Here is a 26,684-nt window from a genome sequence, read left to right as displayed (position 1 = left end):
ACGTAAAATTGCCCTTAATTCTCCCCAAGAAAAGAGAGAAAAAAGGGGGAAAGCGTTTAACAAATAAATTAGTGTAATGCCAAGTTGTGTCCACAAGAGGGCAGTGACATTCCCCAACATGGCCTGAGTGACAGATCAGTACAGTTTAATTTTATGAATGAAAACTCGCAAAAAAAAAAAAAAAAAGAAAACAAAACAAAACAAAGACAAAGAGTGTCTGGAGGAAACTCGAGATATATTGTCCTGTCACTGGCTCCTGATTGTCACGTGATCCGGCTCCAGCAACCGTTTTCATTTTGTTTAAATATTTTTTAATTAAAAAAATAGCAATAATTTAATATAACTAAAATTATTTTTAACAAGCATGTACTGTGTAACATATACACCATTCCTGAGTTATTTTATTTTGATTTATATTCACTGCAGTTACAGAGTCTTTCATACTGTTTATTTGTTTGTTTGTTAGTTTCTTTCGCTGATTCATTCACGGCACTAGATGGCGCTAATCAGTCGCCCCGCCTTATTTCCGGTCACGTGAGACCGACCGGGAACAGGAACATGGCGGAAGTTTATCTCTCGAAGTAAGCCCGAGAATTAAAAAACAAAACAAAAAAAAAAAAACAAGGAGGCGTCTGGGCTTCAGATTTGATCTGCAACCCTATTAAGGTAGGGAATTTATTTAAAAATAAATAATAAATAAATAATTGTTCTCGAAATGTTTGTGAATGTAGTCGCTGGCTAAGCTAAGTTAACAACGCTGTCATTATTAGCTCTCCGCTGTCAGCGATACTGGGCGCGTCCCAATTGAACGCGTAGTGCACTACATAGGGCGGTTAGTGCCGTTATTTTGTGCGCTATGTAGTGCACTATATAGTGCGCGTGCGTAGGGAGTGGGAAAGTATTTGAGACTCCGCCAGTGACATTTACTCACCAGGCAGGTGCTTCCAGTTTCAGGCGAAACTCTTCTCCGTAGTTAGTTTTTATGCTGTATTTTATATACTGTTTATCAAATCTGCTAGCTGGAAATTTATTGAACAGATAAATGAGTAAAACTTTTAAATTAAACAGATATAACGCGTAATTTTGAAATAAAACGTTCAGTTTCGATTCGAAACTGTAAGACATTTAGTCTGAGTGTTTGGCGTGTGTTTGGCGTTTTTACTGACTTTACTGAGAAGTTTCACTTTTAGTTCGAGTTTTAAAACTTTTTTAACATTATTACACAAAAACTAAAAAGGAAAAAAACACTTTTTTGTATTTAATGTTTCTTTTATAAGTTTACCAACACAGTGTTTGTAGTAAGCACACATACAGTACAGATCAACAACAACAGCAACAGCTTCCTGAGCTCTCAGTGTCGTGCTGCTGGAGGAAAATAATCAACAACAGCCTGGTGTGATGAAGTGCAGCTACTGTTCCCACCTCAGGCTGATTATTTTCCTATAACAGCATGTGTTTTATCCCTGTTAGACCACAGAAATCTGCCATCTCTTTGTCGCCATGTTGTCATCTCACAACGACACGTTTTATTTGATTATAATTACATTTAATGCTGTGAAACATCTGAGGTACAAGTTAGTTCCTGTTCTCACTTATGTTATAGCAGCTATAAACAGCTTTCCATCATACAGTAGACTCCTGTCCTGAAAATGTCAGAAACTTAAAGTTGCGATAACGTTACGACACGTTACGACCTTTCAAAGTCAGCTTTGAGGTGATAGCAGTAACTCCACTTTATCACACCACCCTGTCGTTGATTATTTTCCTATAACAGCATGACACAGAGTGTTTTATTCCCTATTTATTAAACGTTGTGGTGCGTCACTGATTGTGCAAAACTCACGAGCAGTTAGTTAGTTTCAGTTTGTTTCTTATCTCAGTTTTCTACATTGGATTGTTTCAGTAAACAGGAAGGTCTAATTAAAGCGTCTCAGAGTTATTCTCTGCAATTATAAGCTACAATTTTTAGTTTAAATAGCTTACAAGCTGAAGGAAATGTTCACAGGACAAGTGTAAACAGTTTAGATAGTGTGCTTGTGCTGATTAAAAGTGATTTAAAAAAGACAGAAACTCAGTTTTCATTCAAAAAAATGTCACGTCACAAAAACAAAACGCATTACGATGTTCGTTTTACAGAAATATTTGCAAGACAAAAAAAACTCAATAAAACCACGATAGAAGACTGATTTCATGTCTCAGGTTCTTCGTTTAATTCTAACTAACACGCTGACACATTAGCTAATTAGCACATTAGTTAATTAGCTAGCTAGATATTTATATTTGTATGTTAGGAATATATACATAATAATGGAGCATGTATATAACCAACGTTACCTCAGCTTCAGCCAGCTAGTTATTAGCATGCTAGATTATTAAAACCTGAATGATTTGGACTGTAGATTTATTGCTGATGTCGATGTAATGAATTTCTTTCGTTGTTCTTTATCAAATCAAGTTTTATTTATAAAGCACATTTAAAGACAACAATATTTGATCCAAAGTGCTGTACATAACATCATCTAACCTCATCTAGGATCACATTAAATAGCATCATAAGACAAAAATAAATTTTAAGATTTAAAAATGGCTAAAGATGGAGCGGACCTCACGTGAAAGCGGAGACTAGGGAGAGCGGTAAAATGCTCAGCAGTCCTCCAGCGGAGAAACCAGGAAGTTCTTTATCTTTATGGTGGGTTTATGGTTCAATAATCATCCGGACTGTCTGTAGTGTTTACACGTGATGCTCAGAGATAGATCACACAGCGTGGTTTATTTCTTTACTACAGCTAGATCTGATTATCCATATCAATGACCATTTTCCTTCATGTTTGCTTTAAAATAGCTTAACTTTAAAAAAAAATGAACTAGGTATGATGAAGACAGTCAGCTCCAGAATTATTGGCACCCTTGGTAAAGATGGTAAAAAAAAAAAAAAAGTATAATATAAATGAGACCATGCATCATTACAGTCTAGGCTTTGTTCACTGGAATTTCTAAGGGTGCCAATATTTATGACACATGGGTTTGAGAAGTGTTTTATTTTCTTAGAATAAGTATACTTCAATTAAAAGTATTATTTTATATTTCTCTCATATTTTTAGTGTGAGATTAAACTAATATTCAGAGACTTTTGTGCCAATAATTCTGGAGCTGACTGTAAATATTAGCAATATTTCTTCTCCATCCAGCTAAAAAATATCTGAAAATGAGCTAAAATAAAATAAAATTGAAAAAAAAACAACTTTACGTTACTTCATTTCTAATTAGATTTTTCCATTTTTCTGTAATTTTAATTAAAAATTAAAACATATATAAACAAACAAATAAATAAGCTACTAAATTAATTCATTATTTTTATAACAAATAAATAAATAAAATGTTAAATTAATAAATTCATTTTTTTAAAAACTCTGAATAGTTAAATACTTTTCCAAAGTGTGTGTGTGTGTTTGTGTATATACTGTATATATACACTTTATTTTTACGCACTTTATTTACACGAGTGTTTATATATTCCTCCTCAGGGTTACTTGTGACAAAGTGCAGCCACATGAACATCAATAAATTATTAATCCCGAGCCTGAAAGTTCATACGAGTTGTGTGTGTGTGTGTGTGTGTGTGTGTGTGTGTGTGTGTCTGTGTGTGTGTGTGTGTGTGTGTGTGTGTGTGTCGTCCAGGTCTCAGACCCGGCGTTGTTCCATGGCCTCCACCGTTCCCAAACCAGGCCCTGGCAATGGCCACCCCATGAAGGCTCCGCTACGGATCACTGGTACCTCATCTCTGTCTCTCTCTCTTTCTCACTCTCTCACCCTCTCTCTCTTTCACTCGTGCTCTCTTTCTTTCGCTCTCTCTTTTGCTCTCTTTTTTGCTCTCTCTTTTGCTCTCTCTCTCTCCCTCTCTCTCTCTCCTGCTCTCTCTCTCTCTCCCTCTCTTTCGCTCTCTCTCTCCCTCTCTCTCTTGCTCTCTCTCTCTCTCTCTTCCTCTCTCTCTCTCTCTCTCTCGCCCTCTCTTTCGCTCTCATTCTCTCACCCTCTCTTTCGCTCTCTCTCTCCCTCTCTCTCTTGCTATCTCTCTCTTCCTCTCTCTCTCTCCCTCTCTCTCTCTTGCTCTCTCTCTCTTCCTCTCTCTCTCTCACCCTCTCTTTCGCTCTCTCTCTCCCTCTCTCTCTCTTGCTCTCTCTCTCTCCCTCTTTATCGCTCTCTCTCTCACCCTCTCTTTCGCTCTCTCTCTCTCCCTCTCTCTGTCTCTCGCCCTCTCTCTCTCTATTATATATGACACCTCCTGAATTTTTAATTATTCATTATTCATTCTTTGTTCGTATTTTTTTCCAGCCAAGACGCATGTTTAATAAAATATGGGACAAATTGTGCACTGTATAATTCATAAATAAATAGCAGGTGTCAGTTCTTTAGAAGCAGAACTGTGATGACATACAGCTGTGATTATATACATGATAAAAAAAAATCCTTGTGAAAAGGAATAAAACACTCCATGTTGTGCTGTTAGAGGAAAGTAATCAACAGCGAGGTGGTGTGATGAAGCAGAGCTACTGTTACCACACTGAAGCTGATGATTTTCCTCTAACAGCACGTCCTTTATTAACAGCAAGTGTTTTATTCCTCTTATACCACAGCAATTTGCCAGTGATTACAATTTTTTAAATGGCACATCATACTTTTTTTATCCTTTTATGCTTACATTTAATGTTATGGAAGGTAAATGAAAGAAGATAGTTGAGAAGAAATGCAGCTTGCAGCTCGCCTCATGAGCTGCGCTCGATGTTACTCAGCTTTTTTCTGAAATCCTTTTTCAGCTTTGCAAGCTGTGATGTAATGTCTTCTTTGAAAAAAATGTTGATCCGGTCAGTTGTGCACTCTGCACCTCTATAAAGGTTCCTCTGCGAGACACTTGATATTGAAAGTAAAAGCTGATCTGTTTGCTCTCGATTTCCTGATAACCTTCTCGTCTTTCGTTTCTGCAGTGACATCAGCCAAGCTGAAGGAGAGCAAGAAGAACTGGTTCGGGAAAAGTCTGTACGTGGAGGTGATAGTAGACGGCCAGTCCAAGAAGACGGAGAAGTGCAGCAACACAAACAGCCCCAAGTGGACGCATCCTCTCAATGTGTGAGTGTGAACGGACACAAACACACTCACACTCACACACACACGCTCACACACTCACACACAGCATTACATATCATTAGAGTTGCGTAACCTTTTATTATGAGTCACGTTATTTTTATATTGTGCTCTGAAATAGTTTCAGTCATCAACCCGCTGGCATTTTACACTCATTAATAAAATGCCTCATGTTATGATTACCGACATCGTGGACAGAGAAAAACACCAAACTGAACACAAAAGAATCATTGGACCATCATCCCAAACGAATAATTGATTCATGAACTCAGCTGCTTTGTGACAGGATGTTTATTTATTTATTTATTTCTATTTTAACGCCAAATGAAATCATGCCGTATATGTTGCGTAATGCATGCCGGGTATTATAGGGATGTAACGTTGATGAATGTAGCCATGACAAAGACACAAAATCGTGACTTTTTCAAGTCAAATAAATGCAAAAAAAGTCAAAAAAAAATCTTAAGGCTGAGAGCAAGAGAGGAAAGGCATGTAGCTTTAGTTTTGTACTGAAAGAGGAATGAGATGAGACGCTGAGATTACGGCACGATCAGATCAGCATACAGGACAGTCTGTGTTTATTTATGGAGCAGGACAACAGCGTTAGTGCACTTTCACACCAATAAGTCTGTTTGCTGAGTGAAATTGATTCTTTTGATTCATTTGTTGTTTGATTCAAATAGCAAAAGGGATGAAAACATCTTCTTAAAACTTTAATTTATTGATGAAAAATACAATCGTGGAAAAAAGTAAACAAAATCTTTACCAAGTATGAACATAAATCCAAATCGCCGGAGCACGTAGAACACAGCGCTAGCGCTAAATAAATGACTAAATATTTATGTAAATAATGAGTTTAAAGCATTTTGAGCATCATATCCAGCGTTTATTTTCTCTTTTTATTCATCCGAATCTCCAGAACTCATGGCGTTTCTGCAGCGCTACAGCTCAGTGCTTTGGCTCAGTTTAGCAGCTCGTGTCTACAGACCCATAACACACAGCGAGTTTGATTCACTTCCTGAAGTGAGTCGATTCAGAATCGAATCACTTTCTCACTAGAGCTCACTTGAAAGCGGACTGAGACTGGTTCTCTCAGAGGCTCTCGGACCCGAGTGTGAACACACCAGGGTTCCTGTCACTGTGTATGTGAAAACACTTTCAGTTTTTGGGCAAATGACCTCGAACCCAGAGTTTTTCTAATGTTTACTGTTTGTATTTAAAACATTAAAGCAAGCCAAGCTAACCGTATCAGTTCACAGTAATGCTTAATGTCCACAAAACAAGTCAGTTTGTGTTCTCACTCACGTTCTAGCTGCTCGTTTTTCTCTTTCTTGAAGTTAATAAGATAAAAAAAACAACTTAAAGCGTAAACTCCTCCGTACTGAAACGTAAAGTTACAGCTTTACCTCTGACACTGGAGACTCCTTCTGTAAATGTTAAATTAAAGTCTCTTTACAGAAAACGTCACCATATCCACGATTACACACATTTTTTTTGTCTGTTTATGTGGGGCGTCTGTTGTACACGTCTCTGTGAATGAGCTGTTACTATAGAAACGGATGAATTCACATAAACCTACTACTGTCAGAACTGCTGTTATAGAAAATGAATCACTTTCTGACCAATCAGAATCCAGAATTCATGTTGTAATAGCTACTAACACACTTGTTTTTGTGTTTCGTCTGCAGGCTCGTGTCACCCTTCAGCAAGCTGAATTTCCGTGTATGGAGCCAGAAGACGCTGAAGTCTGACGTGCTCTTGGGCACGGCCACGCTCGACATCAGCGAGACGCTCAAGAGCAACGACATGAAGCGTGAGTGCGATATTAACCAGAAAAGCCAACAGCACCTGGTTGAGTGTATAAGATTTACGTGGCCCTCATTTTGGAAAACTTTTCTCTCTTTATCACTGTGTTTGTTCAGGAAGTAAGCTCACCTAGTTCAGGTTTTTAAAAAAAAGTAATAATAATCATGATCTGTTTAGTAATGATGAAGCCTGAGTAAGGAATAAAACACTCTGGGTCATGCTGTTGTAGGAAAATCATCAACAGTGAAGCAGAGTTAGTGATACAGAGTTAATATTTTATTCCTCTAACACTACAGCAACCACACGTAATGATTTTTATCCGTTTATGTCCATGAAACAAGTTAGTTCCCGTTCTCCTTTGTGTTATAAACAGTCTATAAACAGTCTATAAACAGCTATAAACAGCTATAAACAGTTTAAGATTAGATTCCCTCACCAACAGCTTGTCACGTTACTGATCTGTCTGTTACAAATCCTCATGAATTAGCTGTTACTATAGAAACAGTAACGTGTTACAGTGAGCAGATGTGGTTTGCAGCTGCTGTTATAAACACTGAACACCTTGTAACAGAATAAAAAGTTAACTGGCCATAAACATGAATTTAAGATCGTATTGTAGCTCTAAGTCAGGGGTCAGCAGTTAGATTTGACATGTGGTGACGTTCTCATGGAGTAAATGACACAGTCTGTAAGGTAAATAAAGACACACTGACCAAATGTATTTAAATTTATACATAAACTATGCAAAACAGTTGTGTCACTGTAACACTAAGTGTAGGGTGTAGAGATGTACAGCAGTGTACAGAGGGTGTAGGAGTGGTTATAATGGAGTCGGTGTAGCCATGTGTGTGTCTAAAGGACGTCTTCTCAGATCTTTCGTAGCCAGAGACTCCTTTTAACCACACCGTTTTATTTCATGAACATTATTTAAATGCGCACAGTAATATTTTGTCATTACATTCAAGTTGACGTTATTTATAAGTGACCGGTCATACCAGCTAATAACTGTTAAAACTCAGTAGTAAACAGAAAAAATTTGATAACAGTGGCTTGTGATTTTTATCAGTGTAACTAGATTTAAAAAATTACAGCGGCGCTACAGAAAAGTGTGGCATCGCTGGGATTCGAGCTCACAATCTCCCGACGACGCCAAAGCCATCTGTGGCCAAGAGTCAAGAGAGCAAAACTGGCCTACTGTGTGGGTGGGAGGGGCATACGCTCTAACTCCCCTGTCAATCACAGCGACACTAGCCAATCACTGCATCTGTGAGCTCATGTATGTGGAAGAGGGCCGACAGCTCGTTCCTCCGAGTGTGTTACACTGCCCTGTGACGCAGCCTGAGCAAGAGTTGGAAACGATGCGTGACAGGGATGTGCAAAAAGACTTTTATACAAAGATGCATGGACACATTTTTTAGACTAGATGATGATTATAGAGTGAAATTTTCAAACTGTAACACCCCTCAGAATAATACAAGATTTTATTTGATAAACAAAAAGAGCCAATATATTTCCTTTTCCATGCTCAGGTTAAGGTTAGAGTTAGGTTTAAGTGTAGCTATAACATTAAGTAATCATTATGTCAATGGAAAGTCCTCATAGGTTGAAAAACAAGCGTGTGTGTGCTGTGTGTGTGTGTGTGTGTGTGTGTGTGCGCGTGTGTGTGCGCTCATATGGGCATGACACAGTGAGTGTTTTGAGTACTGACTGGGCCTTTGTTTGACGTTTTTGGGTTCTTGGGAATTGTGTGTGTGTGTGTGTGTGGTGTTGTTGCCATATCCTCTGCCCAGTGTTTGTTTGGTCATTGTGTGTGTGTTTGAATAAATATATATAAGTATAAGCGTTACCTGTCGGACGTCAGCGATATTATACGTGTCGTTTTTGTAAGAAGACAATGAGAAGACTCATATGACGTGAGTCGTGTTTGTGTTTGTGTTTGTGTTTTTTTTCCCCCTCCCCCAATGCATCCCGTTGTGACATTGGGTTTCAAGCAGAAGGATGTACATTGCACATGCAAGGAGGAACTGAATCAGTTTAGTGGCTATCCCATAATGCAATGCATGGTGTTTTGCCTAATTTCGCTTTGAAGTATGTCTTGTTCAGCCTCAGAAAACTTTTTAATTAATTAGTTAATTTTTGCAGAGATGAGCTACAAAGTAAGATTATTAACAGACTGCATGTACATGTAGCATCTACTCGAATACTACATGGAAATGTATTATACATTTATACAGTGTATAGGGGAGAGTGGGATCGGTTGTTACAAGGATCTGCAGTCTACAGTAGTGACACTCACGTGTTCGGTAGCGCGCTCATCCTGCTTTCAAAAGATCCCAGCTCTGATGAATTCTCATCAGAAGTCAGACTTTTTGGGGTGTGAAAGTAATTTTCCTGATCTGGAGAATAACGCTTGAGTGCCAGCCGAGTTAAATTCCTCGTAAGGGTCAATGAAAAGCATTTCTGACCTGTGCTAAAGAGCAGAATATGTACCGATTGTGTGCGATTGTGAGAGGTAATGCCTTATAAACCGCTCCTGGTCTCCTTCCCGTGAGCGGTGTGTGCCGTGCGCGGTGTGTGCCGTGAGCGGTGTGTGCCGTGCGCGGTGTGTGCCTTGCGCGGTGTGTGTCGTGAGCGGTGTGTCCCGTGCGCGGTGTGTGCCTTGCGCGGTGTGTGTCGTGAGCGGTGTGTGCCTTGCGCGGTGTGTGCCTTGCGCGGTGTGTGTCGTGAGCGGTGTGTGCCGTGAGCGCCATTCAGAGCATTCCAGTGAACTGGTGTGACCTGCTGATCCTCATTTCAGTGCTGCTGTGAGAGAAACGAGGGGCGAGAGCTGTACACACTTCTCCAGCTGTTTGTGCTGTAGGTCTGATGCAGGTTTAAAAGAATTATGGGAGATTTATGGGAGATATGGAAGACTCAGGTGCATTGTAGTGCGGGTCCAAAAAAAAAAAAAAAAGGAAGTCAATTCAGTAAAACTAAGCAGAATAAAATGTAATAAATCAAATACAAGATAATTCATATTTTTTTACATATTCATATTCTGATTCATTAGACAGCTTTGTCCATTTATTTTTTTTTTAAAAATAAAAGTATCAGTAAATGTGTACATTATAAATATATTTTTAAACTCATTAGTAACTAATTTGCTGGTCAGTCACACCCTTGTTTGTTTCCAGGAACCTTTATAGTTCCTCTTCCAAAACAGGTACTGAACGTCACAGATACAGAAGCTCATTTTCTCTCAGAAGTGGTGTGTCACACCCACACCCACACACACACACACACACACACACACACACACACACCTAGTGGCACACATAATTTACTACTTTGTTTATTCAGGGCTCTCTCTCTCTCTCTGTGTGTGTGTGTGTGTGTGTGTGTGTGTGTGTGTGTGCGTGTGTGTTATTACACTACTGTTCAGCGTATATATGACTAGAGTGTCAAATATACAAATATACAGTCAGAATTTCATCATCTTGATGTGTGTGTGTCTGTGAACAGTGTGTGACGTGATGCAGATGTTGCCGCTGTATGCAAACAAGGAGCAGACGGACGTTGTTGGAGATCTGTCTGTTTGTCTGAACTGCATGCAGTTCGACCCGGAAGCGTTCGCTTCTGCTGAGGCTAATAACAACAGTGAGTCTCTCTCTCTCTCTCTCCCTCTCTCTCTTTCTCTCTCACACACACTCACAAACACACACATAGTTTGAATGAAAAGTGTGACAGACAAGGCAGAGGCAAACACAACACATTTTTAAAGATTTATCATTTTAATGGTTTAAGTATTTTATTAGGAAGTATATTATAATAAACATTTTAACATCAAATCAGCTGCTTCAAGTGAGTGTAATTTATTAAATAAATAAATAAATAAAAAGGTATCAGGATATCGCAGAAAAGTGTATTATGACATCATGATACCAATATTTTATCGTATTGTATTGCCCTAATAGTGAAGGCAGTAGCAAATAAATAGGAGACTAGTCTAAACAGTTATTTATGCTTGTTGTCATGGTTACACAGTATCAGAAAGACTGGTCTAGAATTTTGTAATGGCGTTTGAATGTAAGACCCATCATCCAATCAGAATCCAGGATTTTTATAGCCATGGCATCCAACCACAAGACAGTTCAGTATAATTAACTTGATTAATTATCATTAATGCACCAGCATTATGATCACAATCCAAATCCGATCTGAGATACTGATGAATATTGTTCCTCTGTTCCAGCCACGACAGACGGAGAGTCGCAGCAGAACGAGGACGTCGGCACGAGGTAACCTTTATCCATGTGTTATAAACATCACTGCTGGTTAGAAACCGTCACTCAGCTGTGTGTGTTTCGTCTCAGGAGGAGCAGAGAGGGTTCTCCGAGTGTGGCGGACGTTCCTAACGGACGTGCCGTCAACGGAACCGGGTCTCCCTCCATCTCGAATCGGGGGTCACGACCCCAGAGGCCGCCCAGACCCTCTCGACCGCCGCCGCCCACCCCACGCCGACCGCTGTCTTCTCCGGGTCAGTGTTGATGATGTCATTACTGTCTTGTGTTCCCCGACAGAGTCCTGTCCTACACCATGAACACAGTTCTCACAATTTTAAGATTTATTTTGATTTTGCTTCTGGTTATTTTCCCAGCATGCCCCTCTAACGGTTCAGTCACAGACAGCAGCAGCTCGACTCAGCCAGAGACACCGGTGCGGATCCCTAACGCCACCCCTGACCCCGCCCCCGTCGCCCCTCTGCCCACCCGGATGCCCATCACCAACACCGGGCCTCTGCCACCAGGGTACAACACACACACACACACACACACACACACACACTCTAATGCTACTCCAGTAGTTAAAAGAACACAGTAGGAAGTTAGCTCATCAGTAATATAACAAAAATAATTAGCAGCATAACAATAATAATAATAGTAATAATAATAATAGGGCTATTTATAATTATTTTTATATTTGTATGCATAAAATGCAGCTCAACATGCTTCCCGAGGAAATTAAAATAGATAATAAGAATTGAGTAGAAACAATTTGAATTATTATTATTATTATTATAATAATTATTATTATTATTATTATATAAATAATGCAACATGGAAAATCATATAAAATACTGTTTGTAACAGAAAACCAAGAAGAAAAAACTGAAAAATAATAAAAATAGATTTACATAGCACCTGGAATCAGACGTTTTGCTTTTTATAAAGTGTAAAATCTAAAGGAGGACAGAAGAATTAAGTTTTACTTATTTTTATTACAAAAACTGAATTAGGAAACGAATTGAAAGAGATTGTGCAGAAATGGTGAATAAATGATCCCTTTCGTGATGATTAGAAGATAGATTGAACAATCATTTCACTGAGGTAGAAGCATGCGGAAAAAAAGAATAATGAAAACGTGTGTGTGTGTGTGTGTGTGTGTGTGTGTGTGGGTGTGTGTGTGTGGCTGCAGGTGGGAGCAGCGAGTGGACCAGAGCGGCCGTGTGTACTTTGTGGATCATGTGGAGAAGAGGACGTCGTGGGAGAGACCTGAGCCTCTGCCTCCTGGGTAAAGCTTCAGCTTCATCTGATGATTAAAGTACTGAGAGAAAGAGAGATAGAATGAATTACTGAGATAGACATTTGCCTTAAAATGTTAGAACAGTTATAATACGAATTAAATCCTAAGTAAAATGCCAATAAAATGCCTATAATATGCCATTAGAGTGGCACTAAAACGCTAGATGACCAGCAGCTGCCTCAACACACTTACACTAATATGTTGTCGTGTCGTGTGTCACAGTTGGGAGCGGCGCCTGGACCCTTTGGGACGTGTGTACTTTGTGGATCACACGAGCCGGACAACAACATGGCAGCGTCCCACTGTGGAGACGGTGCGCAACTACGAACAGTGGCAGCACCAGAGGAGCCAGTTAGAGGGGGCCATGCATCAATTCAACCAGCGCTTCATCTACGGCGTGAGGAACACACACACACACACACACACACAAACACACATACATTTAAACTAGAGTTATGCTACATTACACAGCATTTATCCCCATTATAGCCTTGATTCACATCTCAGCTGATGATTTAGGAAGTATGTCCCAATTTCACACCTCTGTATCTAGATTCAGGCCAGTCAGAGTGCTGTTGTTGTTGTTTGGTTATATAATGAGGACACAAGGCCATGAGCCATTTCATTTATGGAGTAAAAACTGTGCACTGATGAGTTAATAGCTCGCTACTGAACTGTAGGTATATATAAACGTGTACATTTTAAATAAAGCTAGCATATGAATCCTGCACAGTTTAATTATTTAATTAAAAATCTTCAAATAAATTTCTTTATAAAAGACACGCAGTAATGCTGAATGTCATTTCAGTTCAGTGGGCTCTTGACAACATAAAGGATTCTCTTTTGCACTAGCTAGTTAAAAAAAACAACAACTATAGGCTCATAGGTAAGGTGACAACGTGATAGCTTTTGGAAAACAAGCACATCTGGATTTTTCAGCAGGATCACATTGCCTTATATAGATGTTTGAATTACAGTTTCAGTTAAACAGTCCTGAAAAGCTTTCCACCAATCACAGAGAGCCGCTAAACAAATTAAAACATGTGATTGGATTTTAGTGCATTATGCCGTTATCGTATTTTACCCGCAGGCTGTACTCTGATTTTTTCTATTATTTATAATTAAATAGTTTTCTCAAATGTTGTAATCTTTGAAATGATGAAGTTTTTCATCTGCTTGGCTTGTTTTTTTTTTGTTTTTTTTAAACTGTGTCCATTATCATTATCAAACCTTGTGTAAAGGTTCAAAAAAGCCTTTTATTATTGTGATGTTCTGCTTTTCTAGGTTTTCTTTAAAATGTCTGTTTATTGTAAAGGTGCAGGATCAGGCTGCAGCTGCTCAGAATACAGAGTATGACCCACTCGGCCCACTGCCACATGGATGGGGTAAAAATAATAAATCTTTTCCTGTGATATTAGTTTTCTCTAATATGTTTTATGCTGTGCTCTGTGTTATTGTGAGTTGCTTGATATATTATTCTCAGAATTCCAGCCTTGTCTTCCGGACTTAGATGGTTAATGATTGTTGAATGATACACTGGCTACACTGTTCTTTCATTGTCCTTTTTTTTTTTTTCTTTTTTTTTTTTTCCCTGTCTTGCCTCTGTCGTTCAGAGAAGAGAACGGACGCTACTGGCCGAGTGTATTTTGTGCACCACCCGACTCGTTCCACGCAGTGGGAGGATCCTCGCACTCAGGGGTCAGGATTTAATGATTTATTATGTGTTTTTACATAAACATGAGTACTTCTGCTTTTCAGATTGGTTGGTAAATAAATAAAATGTCTATAATCAACATCTGTATGAATTGCATCATTATACATCGCTCAACACAATGACATTTAGACCAATCATAAAGATGTTTTCGAATTAAAATTTTCACAGTGCTGTGAGAACTGTCTGGGTGGGCGTGGCCTAATATTCTAATGAGGATTCTTGATTGAGAATGGTACAAGTGGAGCAAGTGGTGCAAGTGGAGAGAACTGTGGATGTTCAGTGCTAAGTGTATGACTGTATCACTAGATCAAATCATGACAAGAGCCATGACTTCTGGGTGGGAGGGGCATACTCTCTGTCCCCTGTCAATCACTAGCCTATCACAGGAATCTGTGAGCTCGCGTATGCAGAAGAGGGCAGATAGCGTTTACCTCCGAGTCTGTTACGCTGCCCTGTGATGCAGCATGAGCAGCAGTTTGAAAAAGATGCAGAGGTTAGCTTCATGCATCTGAGAGGAAGCACATACTAGCCTTCACCTCCCCTGTTGGTATCTGTCCTGTGATAGGGGCAGAGTTAGCTAATGGGTGACCAAACTGGGAGAAAATGGTGATGAAATCCACACAAAAAGAAAGAAAGGAATTCATGTAAACATAAAACTGTTATCGATTGTTCATATATTGTACTGCATACGACAGATTTTACATGCGTTCAGCCTTTAACTCCGCTCTGAACTCTTACCTTTGATCTGTTCAGGCTGTTGAATGAGAAGCCGATGCCCGAGGGCTGGGAGATGAGGTTCACCGTGGAGGGGACTCCGTACTTCGTGGATCACAACAGGAGAACCACCACCTACATCGACCCGCGGACGGGAAAATCATCACTGTGAGCCTTAACCACACACACGCACATTCAGCCGAATAAAAGAGCTTTCATGTCTTCATGAAGGACATGTCAAGTCAAATTTATTTATATAGCACATTTTAAAACAACTTTCATTGCCCAAATTTCTCTAAAGACATATCGTAAAAGTATAAGGATATTAAAAATTACAAAAGCTAGAAAATAAAAACAGTGTAGTTTAAATATATATATATATATAGAGAGAGAGAGAGAGAGAGAAGTAATAAACAAACTAAAGTGACCACTTTAAAGTGTTTACTGTTTTGACGAATAGTTTCTCAAACACGTTTATGTCACAACTTATTTACTGCAATAGGTAACAGTGACAAACCTTAAACTTTGTTATTTAACAAATACAAATCGTTGATATGGTGAAGTTTTCTGTAAGGAGATGTTTATGTAACATTTATGGAAGGAGTCTCCAGTGTCAGCGCTTTGTAACAGTCAGAGGTAAAGCTGTAACTTTAAGTAGTTTACGCTTTGTGTTTTTTTTTTTTTGTTTTTTTTTTTAACATAAACTGCATTTTTGGTTTTTTTGGTTTTTTTTAACTTCATTGGAAAATGCAGTAACGACTGTTTATAGCTGCTATAATGTAAGCAAGTAACTTGTTTCACAACATTAATGTAACTGTTAACATATAAAGAGTATGATATGTCATTCTTTAATAAATAAAAAATTGTACTCGTCGGTAAATTGCTGTGGTCTGAGAGGAATAAACCACTTTGAGAGATTGTGTTACAGGAAAACCTCAGGGTGTAACAGGGTGTATCCACTTCAGCACACCACCCCGTCGTTGATTATTATCCTGTAATAGCATGACACTGAGTGTTTTATTGCTTTCTTTCTCTTTGTATACAGTAAATTCCATCACACTGAAACTCATATAACAGGAAGATCATGTTACAAAGCGGTGAAGTTTGCCGGTGATACTTCATCTGTAAATAATAGATCCAAATTAAGGCAGTTTCTTACATTTTTATTACAGATAACTGAAAGCCATTTTCAATCTAAACTTTACCTGTGCTTATTTTAAAAATTAATGCTTAAAAATTTAAAATAGAGATAGAAGCCAATCCGAGCCTTAGGGCTAACAGTTCTGGGATTTGAACTCACAACCTTTCAGTCACAAGATAAGATTATCAGCTGGGCTGCTGTTTAAACCTGGAGATATGTTAAAAAAAATGGGATTGAAGTTGCTTTATATAGGAATAGATGCTCATTCTGTTATACAGTACGTGTTTGACATATGTACTTGGTTTTCCTCCTCAGTGAAAACGGCCCTCAGATCACCTACGTGCGTGACTTCAAAGCCAAAGTTCAGTACTTCAAATTCCAGTGTCAGGTGTGTATTCATTAACACCATTTAACTGTATAATTATTCATTAACTCTAATGTTATTTATTAAGAATGAAAGAAATATACATGTGATAAACCCGACTTCACCTTTGCTTTACTTCTATCTAACCTAAACAGTACAAAATGAACATTTTGCTTCCTTAGTTTAGGGCCATTTAAAATGTTTTTTCTTGTTGTAGCAAATAGCGATTCAGCAGCACATCAAGATCACGGTGAGCCGCAAATCGCTATTCGAAGACTCCTTCCAGCAGGTGAGCTCCATCCATATTCATCATCACATTTGAATATGTATTGTAATTTTTTTTTAGACAACCCTTGAGAATGTAATGAAAATTAAAGCGGTATATTGGCCAAAGTTGTACACAATTTCCCAATTTGTTATTTCCCTAATTAATTAATAAATGACATTGTTTGTGTTAGATAATGAGCATTAATCCCCCAGACCTTCGCAGAAGACTGTGGATCATCTTCCCTGGGGAGGAAGGCCTCGACTACGGTGGTGTAGCAAGGCAAGATCTCCAACAACATCTCCATCTTACTAGATTGAGCATTTGATATATAACGTAATATAATATAGTGTGACATACCGTAGAGTAATGCAGCATAATGTAATGTGATGTGATATAGTGCGATGTAACGTGATTGTAGTGTGACGTAAAGTAATGCGACATAATGTAATATAGTGTGACGTAATGTGAAGTAATGCGAAGTAATGTGATACAGTGTGATGTAATGCAGCATAATGTGACGTAATGTAATATAGTGTGACGTAATGTGAAGTAATGTGATACAGTGTGATGTAACGCAGCATGTGACGTGATGTGATATAGTGTGAGGTAAAGTAACGCGACGTAATGTAATATAGTGTGACGTAATGTGAAGTAATGTGATACAGTGTGACGTAATGTAGAGTAATGCAACATAGTGTGACGTAAGGTGACGTCTCCTGTAGGGAGTGGTTCTTCTTGTTGTCCCACGAGGTTCTCAACCCCATGTACTGCCTGTTTGAATACGCTGGCAAGGATAACTACTGCCTACAGATCAACCCAGCTTCATCCATCAACCCAGACCACCTCAAATACTTCCGCTTCATCGGACGCTTCATCGCCATGGTAACCTCTGCACTCATCTCTGACTGTACATAAAAAGACAATTTCATATGCTTGTGCCAATCTTTGTATTTTTTTAATCATTCAAGATGTGCTAGCACAGAGTTTTGCAATTCATGTAAATTTTATTTACTATCTCATATATGTGTTTTTGGCTAAAAATGAAATTCAGAACACGCAGGACTGAAAAACAAATCCAATAACTACTTGACAGGTCTTAATTATTATTATTATTATTATTATTATTATTAATTTGATACAAATTATATTCACTATTTTTTTCTGTCCATGCTTTTAGTAAAAATGTCATAGTAAGTAGCATTAATTGCAAATCCATCATTGCAGACAAACACAAATGCAAAGATGGAAGTGTGTTCAGCAGCTGCAGTAAAATGTTTACAAATTAGCTGAATGTAGAAATTTACAAATTAGGAGCCCAAAGAATTTTTTTGGCTTGAGGTGATTTAAAATAGCCTGACTGTGTGTGCAGCTCCTGCAACTTGTAGATTTATATTAATAATTAAAAGGCCACTCAGATGGCTGATGTACAGCATTGTCGCTTGGTCCCATAACAATAATAATTCAAACACGGCATTGGTGCTTGGCCCCCTATTAAGAAAAAATATTACAGTACAGGGCTCTGTCATGTTTGGTGCTTGGCCCCCTAAAATGGCATCATGTGGAGGAAGGAAGTCAAGGAAGTCTAGGTTAATTAAAACATGATAATAAGTGAATATTTGATATTCATTATGCTGCATGTTTCCTCAGGCTTTGTTCCACGGGAGGTTCATTGATACAGGCTTCTCGCTGCCTTTCTATAAACGTATTCTTAACAAACCTCTGACTCTGAAAGATCTCGAGTCCATCGACCCCGAGTTCTACAACTCGCTCATCTGGATCAAGTGAGTGGCACAGCTTCGTTCTGCGCTCACACACTGGCAACTTATAAAACACACCGTGTGATATCACATAGTGATAATAAACGCACATTAGGTACATTAGTTATTACAGTGTTACACATGATCTTAACGGTGTGTGTGTGTACACAGAGACAACAACATCGAGGAGTGTGGTCTGGAGATGTTCTTCTCAGTGGATAAGGAGATCCTCGGGGAGATCACAACTCACGAGCTGAAACCAGACGGAGGCAACATTCTGGTCACAGAGGAGAACAAAGAGGAGTACATCAGGTACACACACACACACACACACACACACACACACACACACACACACATACCAGCAGTTATAGTTATTCATCACAGTGCTGATGATTTATGGATTCTGATTGGTCAGAAGGTGGTGGTGTTGATTAATTTTCTATAACAGCAGCGCAGCTACAAGTCACGGGTTTATATTAATGCACTCGTTCTAATACGTTATCGTTTCTATAGTAACAGCTCATTCACAGGGACTTGTACGGCTGACACTCCGCAGATACAGATTTAAAAAAAACGTGTGCAATCATTACTAGAGTGATGTTTATGGAACATTTATGGAAGGAGTCTCCAGTAAAGCTGTAACTTGAAGCTTTCTGACATCATCAGCACAGAGAAACATGGAGAGAGAGGAAAAAAAAGAGAGGCTGGTGAGAGAACGAGAACAGGAACTAAAATGTAACTAGAAATGGATAAAAAGTATGGATAAATGCTGTTCGCTAATAAATAAAACATTGTAATCGTTACCAAATCACCAAGAGGAATAAAACACTTCAGGATGTGCTGTTGTAGGAAAATAATCAACTTCATGGTGGTAACAGTAACTCAGCTTCATCACACCACCTTGTTGTTGATGAATATCCTAAAACAGCATAGCACAAAGTGTTTATTCCTGCTTCATCGCCCATTTCTACACTTTTGTAGCAGCACTAAGCTGAGCTGTTCTGTTTCTGTTAAAGTGTAGATCATTGATCATATTAGCCTTCTTGCACAATAGCATAATTGCGCAGCATGCTAGTAAACAAATCCACCATTATTTCGTCATTTCTCTCTTAAATTTTAAAACCAGGAATTTCGGCATTGTTCTGTCTTTTTGCAATCATTACTGACACTCTAACGAATCATGCTAACATCACCATGCTTTTTAGTTAAATACTCCATGATGGAATAACACAGATAAGCAGCATGCTGAGATTATTGTGTAGGATTCAGGGTGTAGGATTCAGGGTGTAGGGTGTAGGGTGTAGGGTGGAGGCAGAACAGCTTCCTGACGCTGTGTCTCGGTCTCTCTGTCCTTCAGGCTGGTAGCTGAGTGGAGGTTGTCCCGAGGTGTCGAAGAACAGGCGCAAGCTTTCTTCGAGGGCTTTAACGAGGTCCTGCCTCAGGAATTCCTGCAATATTTTGATGCCAAAGAACTCGAGGTAACTCCCCTTATCGTTATTATATTCACTACATATTGATTTGAGACACATCATTGTTCTTTAGATACATTTTTGTAGGGGCTGTACAGGGCTGAATCATATGATAATATATTATTTTCATGATAATTATGTCACGGTACACTTTTCTGAGATATAGTCAGTATATTTTTAAAACGAATTCTTTATTACTTACAGACTAACTGGAACTGAATGAAAGCAGCTGTTATGGTGTGAACGTATCATCAAACTCAGTTTAATATTTCTTAATTTTTACAGTTTTATTGCAGCACTTCTGTTTTTCTGACCGTTTGTTAACTAAATTATATAAGATATTTTTGTCATATCGCCCAGCCCTACTTCTGAATTGACGCACTCATCGTGTTTGCACTGCATTTTCATTTGCGTGTATGTGTGTGTGTGTGTGTGTGTGTGTGTGTGTTGTAGGTGTTGCTGTGTGGGATGCAGGAAATCGATCTGGCTGACTGGCAGAGAAACACCATCTACAAACACTACACACGCACCAGCAAGCAGATCGTGTGGTTCTGGCAGGTACGTCACGTCTCCTCACCACTTCGGCGTCCATTCAGGATTTAAAAAAAAAGAAAAGAAAGAAAGAACCTTGTAGAAGAGCTAGAACTTGCTGGAACACTGCAGCATTTTGGGTTCTCTTTCTCAGACAGAGGTTCATGTATTTAAAACAATAGATACTACAATCAAGCTTTGCCAGAATATTATAAGTATTTTTGGTATTGGCTTATCTTTAGAAAAACAATTACATTTATTTACGCAAATGAGGCTTTCTGTAATTAAATACACATACATTGGCATGTTTATTAAAACCAAAAATCCATTTATTTTATGTTGTTAGAATTTCAGTAGACTTACAGAAAAGTTGGTTGGAAAATCATTTCTTTATTGTTTACTCAAAAAAAAAAAAATCAAAATCAAGAACCATGCACCAAAAAAAAAAAAAAAGTTTCAGTATGAAAACGTACAAAAGCCCTGAACCACAAGCTGGGAAAATTTTTTCTCATTATTTTGACTAAGTTATTTTGTCTTAGTAATATAATAACTTAGTAAGTCAAAATATTGAGATATCATCTTACAAATAATGAGTTACTAAGTCATAATGACATAGCACAGCTTGCAGTTCAGGGCTTGAGGAAGAAACCAAAAAAATTATCAACTTTTTGGGAAATTTCTCTTCAATAGCCTCCTAAATAGGAATATATATTATTGTGTAAAGTTCCATGAATACTGCTCCCCTAGAAACTGAATCCCCCCCCCCCCCAAAAAAAGTTTTTTTTTTTAAATACACCATCTGGTTTCATGTATTTCTGCTCTAGTGAGTGTGTGTTATAAGGTTTATGAAGGAAATGTACATGTATAACATAATGATACATTAGACTGACATATCAGGAAACCAGCTTTATTGTACTCTTCGGTCATGATCTTGTTCCTCTTTTCTCCTGTGCTGTAGTTGGTTAAGGAGATGGACAACGAGAAGCGAATGCGTCTGCTGCAGTTCGTCACCGGTACCTGCCGCCTGCCCGTGGGCGGGTTTAATGATCTCATGGGTGAGTGCGTCTTTATTCTTAAATCTTCCTTTTCTGTAAAGTTATATAGGGAAGCACACTGCGTGGCTATTCGTAATTCATAAAAAAAAAAAAATTACACCACTATCTACTTAAATTCTCATTAAATTCTTGTAATGAGAACATTAAATAAGTCTTGCAAGGAAACAGGAAAATAACGTCATACAGCTCCGACATTTATTGAGTAAGGAAAATAATCAACAACAAACCCTGAAGCATAAACTCCTTCGTTCTGAAGTTACAGCTTTACCTCTGACTGTTACAAAGCATTGACACTGGAGCCTCCTTCCATAAATGTTAAATAAACATCATCTTACTGAAAGAGAACTTCACCATATCAAGGAGAATTTTTAGATTTGTTTATGTGGAGCATCCGCTGTACACGTCCCTGTGAATGAGAGGTTACTATAGAAACAATAATGTATTAGAACGAGCGTGTTAATAGAAACCTGTGATTTGCAGCTGCACTTCTGTCAGAGCTGCTATTCTAGAAAATTAATCAACACCTGACAGTTCTGTCCATTTTTTTCAGGGAGTAACGGCCCACAGAAGTTCTGCATTGAGAAAACAGGGAAGGAGAACTGGCTGCCCCGGAGTCACACATGGTGAGTGTATGCAGACTCTAGGCACCGTGGATGTTAACGTTCCACAACATTAAACATAACTATAAATGGATTAAAAGTTTGATGTTTAAAAATAATAATAAATTGCTGTGGTAAAAGACAACAAGAGTGTGCACTGTTCTAGGAAAATCAACTCCGGAGTGGTGACAGTAACTCCATTTCCTCACACCACTCCATCGTTGATTAGTTTCCTATAACAGCACTACATACACCGATCAGCTATAACATTAAAACCACTGACAGGTGAAGAGAATAACATTGATTATCTCAGTACATGGCACCTGTCAAGGGGTGGGATACATTAGGCAGCAAGTGAACAGTCAGTTCTCAAAGTTGATGTGTTGGAAGCAGGACAAATGGGCAAGGGCCAGATTGTGATGGCTAGACGACTGGGTCAGAACATCTCCACAACGGCAGGTCTTGTGGGGTGTTCCCGGTATGCAGGGGTTAGTACCCTCCCCTGCCGAAAGCACCTACAATGGGCACGTGGGCATCAGAACTGGACCATGGAGCAATGGAAGAAGGTGGCCTGGTCTGATATCACATTTTCTTTTACATCACATGGACAGTTGGGTGTGTGTGTGTCACTTACCTGGGGAAGAGATGGCACCAGGATGCACTATGGGAAGAAGGCAAGCCGACGGAGGCAGTGTGATGATCTGGGTAATGTTCTGCTGGGAAACTTTGGGTCCTGGCATTCATGAGGATGTTACTTTGACACGTACCACCTACCTAAACATTGCTGCAGACCAGGTTACACCCCTACATGGCAACGGTATTCCCTAATGGCAGTGGCCTCTTTCAGCAGGATGATGCACCCTGCCACACTGCAAAAATTATTCAGGAATGATTCGAGGAACATGAAAAAGAGTTCAAGGTGTTGACTTGGCCTCCAAATTCCCCAGATCTCAATCTGATCGAGCATCTGTGAGATGTGCTGGACAAACAAGTCCGATCCACGGAGGTCCCACCTCACAACTTACAGGACTTAAAGGACCTGCTGCTAACGTCTTGGTACCAGAAACCACACACACCTTCAGAGGTCTTGTGGAGTCCATGCCTCGACGATATTAGGCAGGTGGTTTTAATGTTATGGCTGATTGGTGTATAGCACAATGTTAATGCTATAACTATTTTAGATTTTCTCATGATGGTGTTACCAATATATCATCACACCTCTAATCCCTCCCTTTCACCCCCTCTCTCTCTCTCTCTCTCTCTCTCTCTCTCTCACAGCTTTAACCGCCTGGACCTGCCTCCATATAAAAGCTACGAGCAGCTAAAAGAGAAAGTGCTGTTTGCTATAGAGGAGACAGAGGGCTTTGGGCAGGAGTGACACACACACACACACACACACACACACACACACACACACACACACACACACACACGATATAATACCGTGATGCAGCACAGAAACAAACTCGTCTAGCAAGCCTGTCTCGTTAGATCTGGATAAATCTGGAATGATGAGCGTTTTCTATTTCACGTCAGCGGTTCTCACTGCCCCCTTAACGCAGGATTAAATGCATTTTACTGGGTCACAGAAAGAAAAGATTATCACATAACCAACATAACACTATATAAACAAAATTTGTTAAGAGCTGAAATTATTCACCTGACTGCTGGGAGTTGTTTAACTATAAACGTAATAGACATGGATTGGATTATGGACATTTAGTTGTAATAAAAGTTTATAACTTTTCACAATATAAACAAAAGTTAAATAATACGGTGGTTATATTGCAATATTATGACTGTAGTCTTTTGGTGAAGCTAACCAGGATCAGTCCCACAACCTAACAAAGCGTTCAGAGACCGCTGGAGAAATCGTCTGAATATTGCTGTGTTTTGCTATTAATGATCATGTTACTTTGTGCAGCTCTACTTATAAAACTCTGAGAAATGAGGTAACAAACTCATAGCTCAGTGATGATCTGTGTGCTGTGAATAATTCTTTTATGAAGGGACTGATTTATTTAACGATCTGCATGCATCTCCTGAATGGGGAAAGTAAGATGGAGTCTTGTTCTGAAGTCATGCTTGGTTCTACCTAGAAACACAAGCTCTCTAAACAAAGCTGTTTTGGAGCAAATAGAAGCAGAGTTTGTGATACAGCCAAGATGAAGGAACAACATGGACTCCTTATTGCAAAATAACTGGCTGGCCTTAGACTCTGTAGTCTGGCCTCTCTAGTCCTAGACCTTGGTTTAGTCTGTCTGTGGACTTTTAGTCCTATAATTCTTGTTAGTCTGGCCTCAGACTCCCTAGATTTAGGAACTAGTCCTAGGAACTCAGTTTAGTCCAGCCTTGGGCATGCTTTAGCCAAAGAATTCCTTTTAGTCTGGCCTTGGACTCTCAGTCCTTGAACTGTCTTTAATCCAGCCTCAGGACTATCTCGAGTCCTAGAACTCTGTTTAGGCCAGCATATAACTCTATTCCTAGGAGTCTAAAGTCAGTTCTAGGACTAAGGGGCCAAGTACAGACTAAGGTGTGGCCTCAAGACTGTCTTGAGCCCCAGAACCCTTTAGTCCAGCCTCGTACTCTTAGTCCTAGAACTCTCTTTAGCCTGAGAACTCTGCTAAGCCCAGCCTTGGGACTCTGTTTAGTCCAGCCTACATTTTTTAGTCCAGATCTTAACATTTATGAATTTAAGACAGCTGTGTTAGTTGTAATAAAGGTTTATAAGTAGAGCTGCATGTGAGCTGTATTGCTACACAGGGTGCTGAAGTGAACCCTTAAATGTGACTTGGCAAAAAAAAAAAAAAAAAAAAAAACCCACAACTGTTATAACCTTTTATCCCAGTGAACACACCAGTGAGCAATACATTTTAAAACTGAAACATCACTAGTGAAACTTACATCACACACACACACGTCCAGACTCCTGTAGCAGACTCTGAAAACACACACACACACACACTTCACTGTTCACCTTTTGCAATAAAATACTATTCATTTCTCACAGGTGGAAAGCGAGTGCTGATCATCTGCACTCTTAACGCCCTCTGTTTTATAGGGGGTTTATTTCGAAATGTCTTAGTTTCATATTCTGGAGCTCTACTGCATCTGTGCTGATCACCGTTTATAGATCATATTTACATTTGTAAGATATTGTTATTGTGGATAAGAGGGTTTTGGAGAATCGCTGAAGTCTTTCTGAATCGGTAAATTCTACAAAAAAAGTCTGTTATATAAGCTAGTACAGAAGGGAATAAGAACAGGGATAAGTAAGTATTTGAAAACAGTAGTTAATTATCACTAAAAGACAAGACTGTAGCAATATTATGAACTGTGATAAAACCCGTAAATATCGGCACATGACTAGTTTGCACCCAGAATATTATTGTAGCGCATTTGAAATACTGGTCTTTACCACTGGAGTGATACAGAGTGTCATATTCACCAAGATATATGCTGAATCTGGATCACTTTAAGCACAAAGAGATTTGATATTTAGATTAAACCTGATCCAGATCAGCACTTGAACTCTTTCATGCACAACCTGATCTCTTTAATAATCACACATCTACGCACGCTCTCGCTCTCTCTCTCTCTCTCTCTCTCTCTCTACACGGGAGAGATATTAGAAATGTGTAGCCTGGTTTATGGGGTGTTTCATTAGCTTCTTGAATTCTGGTTCTTTTTACCTTTTGCAGAATTAAGCACAGTACTCAGCCCCTCGCTGAATATAACAGACTTTTGTGATCAAAAATAAAAAGAACAGCGTCTTCTGTTTCCTGCTGTATGTAAACTCACGTTGACGCTAATGTGGAGTTCTCTTATGGTTGCTTTCCTATCATGTTAAATACTGGCTACTGAAACTAAACTGTGTAAACTATACATCAACTAAATCTTGTACATTGTGTGAATATTTGATTAATTCTCTATGAAAAAAAAATCCTTTTACAAGGCTCCTCTAAAGTTTCTGCGCATTCACTGGTTGATTTATATGTACAGTAAATTGTGTAAAAATAAAAAAGGTTGAATAAATAATTATAATGGGTAAACTAAATTTGTCAAGTTTCTGGTTTAAATGCAATCTTGTTTAAGAGTTTAGGGTTTGTGAACAGGAGAAAGGCGTGAGCTGATGCAATAGAGGAAAATGGGATACAAATTACAGTTGTTACACAGTTGACTGAAATAATGTTTGTAAAGTAGGTAACACATAAGTAAAGTTAGTAATGTAAATACAGGCACATGTAAAATGAAATGGATGCAAGTTATGAAAATAAAGAAACTAACAAGTAAAGTAAGTAACACTAGCAGGTAAAATAGGTAACAAGTAAGTAAAGAAAGTAACGCAAGAATTAAAGTAGGTAATTCAAGTAACGCAAGTAAAGAATGTAAAGCAAAGAACCTGATGCAAGTATACTTAAAGTAAAGTAACAAGTAAATAGTATGTGAATAGTAAGTAACGCTAGTAGTTGAATAGGTAACAAGTAACAAAATAAAGTAAAGCAAGAAGTAAGTAATTCAAGTAAGTAACGCAAGTAAACTGATGCAAGTAAAGTTAACGA

General features: G+C 38.8%; 1 protein-coding gene across 2 annotated transcripts; it reads left to right on the top strand.

Moving 5' to 3' along the window:
* Window positions 1–514: 514 nt before the first annotated feature.
* itchb (itchy E3 ubiquitin protein ligase b) lies at window positions 515–26,146 on the top strand. Of its 2 annotated transcripts, XM_053240741.1 has the most exons (25): window positions 515–666; window positions 3,679–3,770; window positions 4,983–5,124; window positions 6,828–6,952; window positions 10,447–10,581; window positions 11,177–11,222; window positions 11,298–11,461; window positions 11,582–11,732; window positions 12,400–12,495; window positions 12,730–12,904; window positions 13,823–13,892; window positions 14,121–14,205; window positions 14,975–15,103; window positions 16,392–16,464; window positions 16,658–16,729; window positions 16,899–16,987; window positions 17,431–17,590; window positions 18,356–18,489; window positions 18,637–18,777; window positions 19,826–19,946; window positions 20,391–20,495; window positions 21,427–21,523; window positions 22,074–22,146; window positions 23,401–23,523; window positions 23,556–26,146. In XM_053240741.1, exons 2-24 carry the CDS (start codon window positions 3,701–3,703, stop codon window positions 23,498–23,500), a joined length of 2,553 nt encoding a protein of 850 aa, XP_053096716.1. In that variant the 5' UTR covers window positions 515–666; window positions 3,679–3,700; the 3' UTR covers window positions 23,501–23,523; window positions 23,556–26,146. The 2 variants fall into 2 exon arrangements, with proteins under 2 accessions (XP_053096716.1, XP_053096715.1); XM_053240740.1 differs by having other exon boundaries at window positions 23,401–26,146.
* Window positions 26,147–26,684: the final 538 nt, after the last annotated feature.

The sequence above is a fragment of the Pangasianodon hypophthalmus genome, chromosome 16 (assembly GCF_027358585.1).
Source record: "Pangasianodon hypophthalmus isolate fPanHyp1 chromosome 16, fPanHyp1.pri, whole genome shotgun sequence".
In the NCBI taxonomy this organism is placed as follows: Eukaryota; Metazoa; Chordata; class Actinopteri; order Siluriformes; family Pangasiidae; genus Pangasianodon; species Pangasianodon hypophthalmus.
The sequence above is the reverse complement of the archived record's forward strand: the minus strand, read 5'-3'. Positions and strand labels throughout refer to the sequence as shown.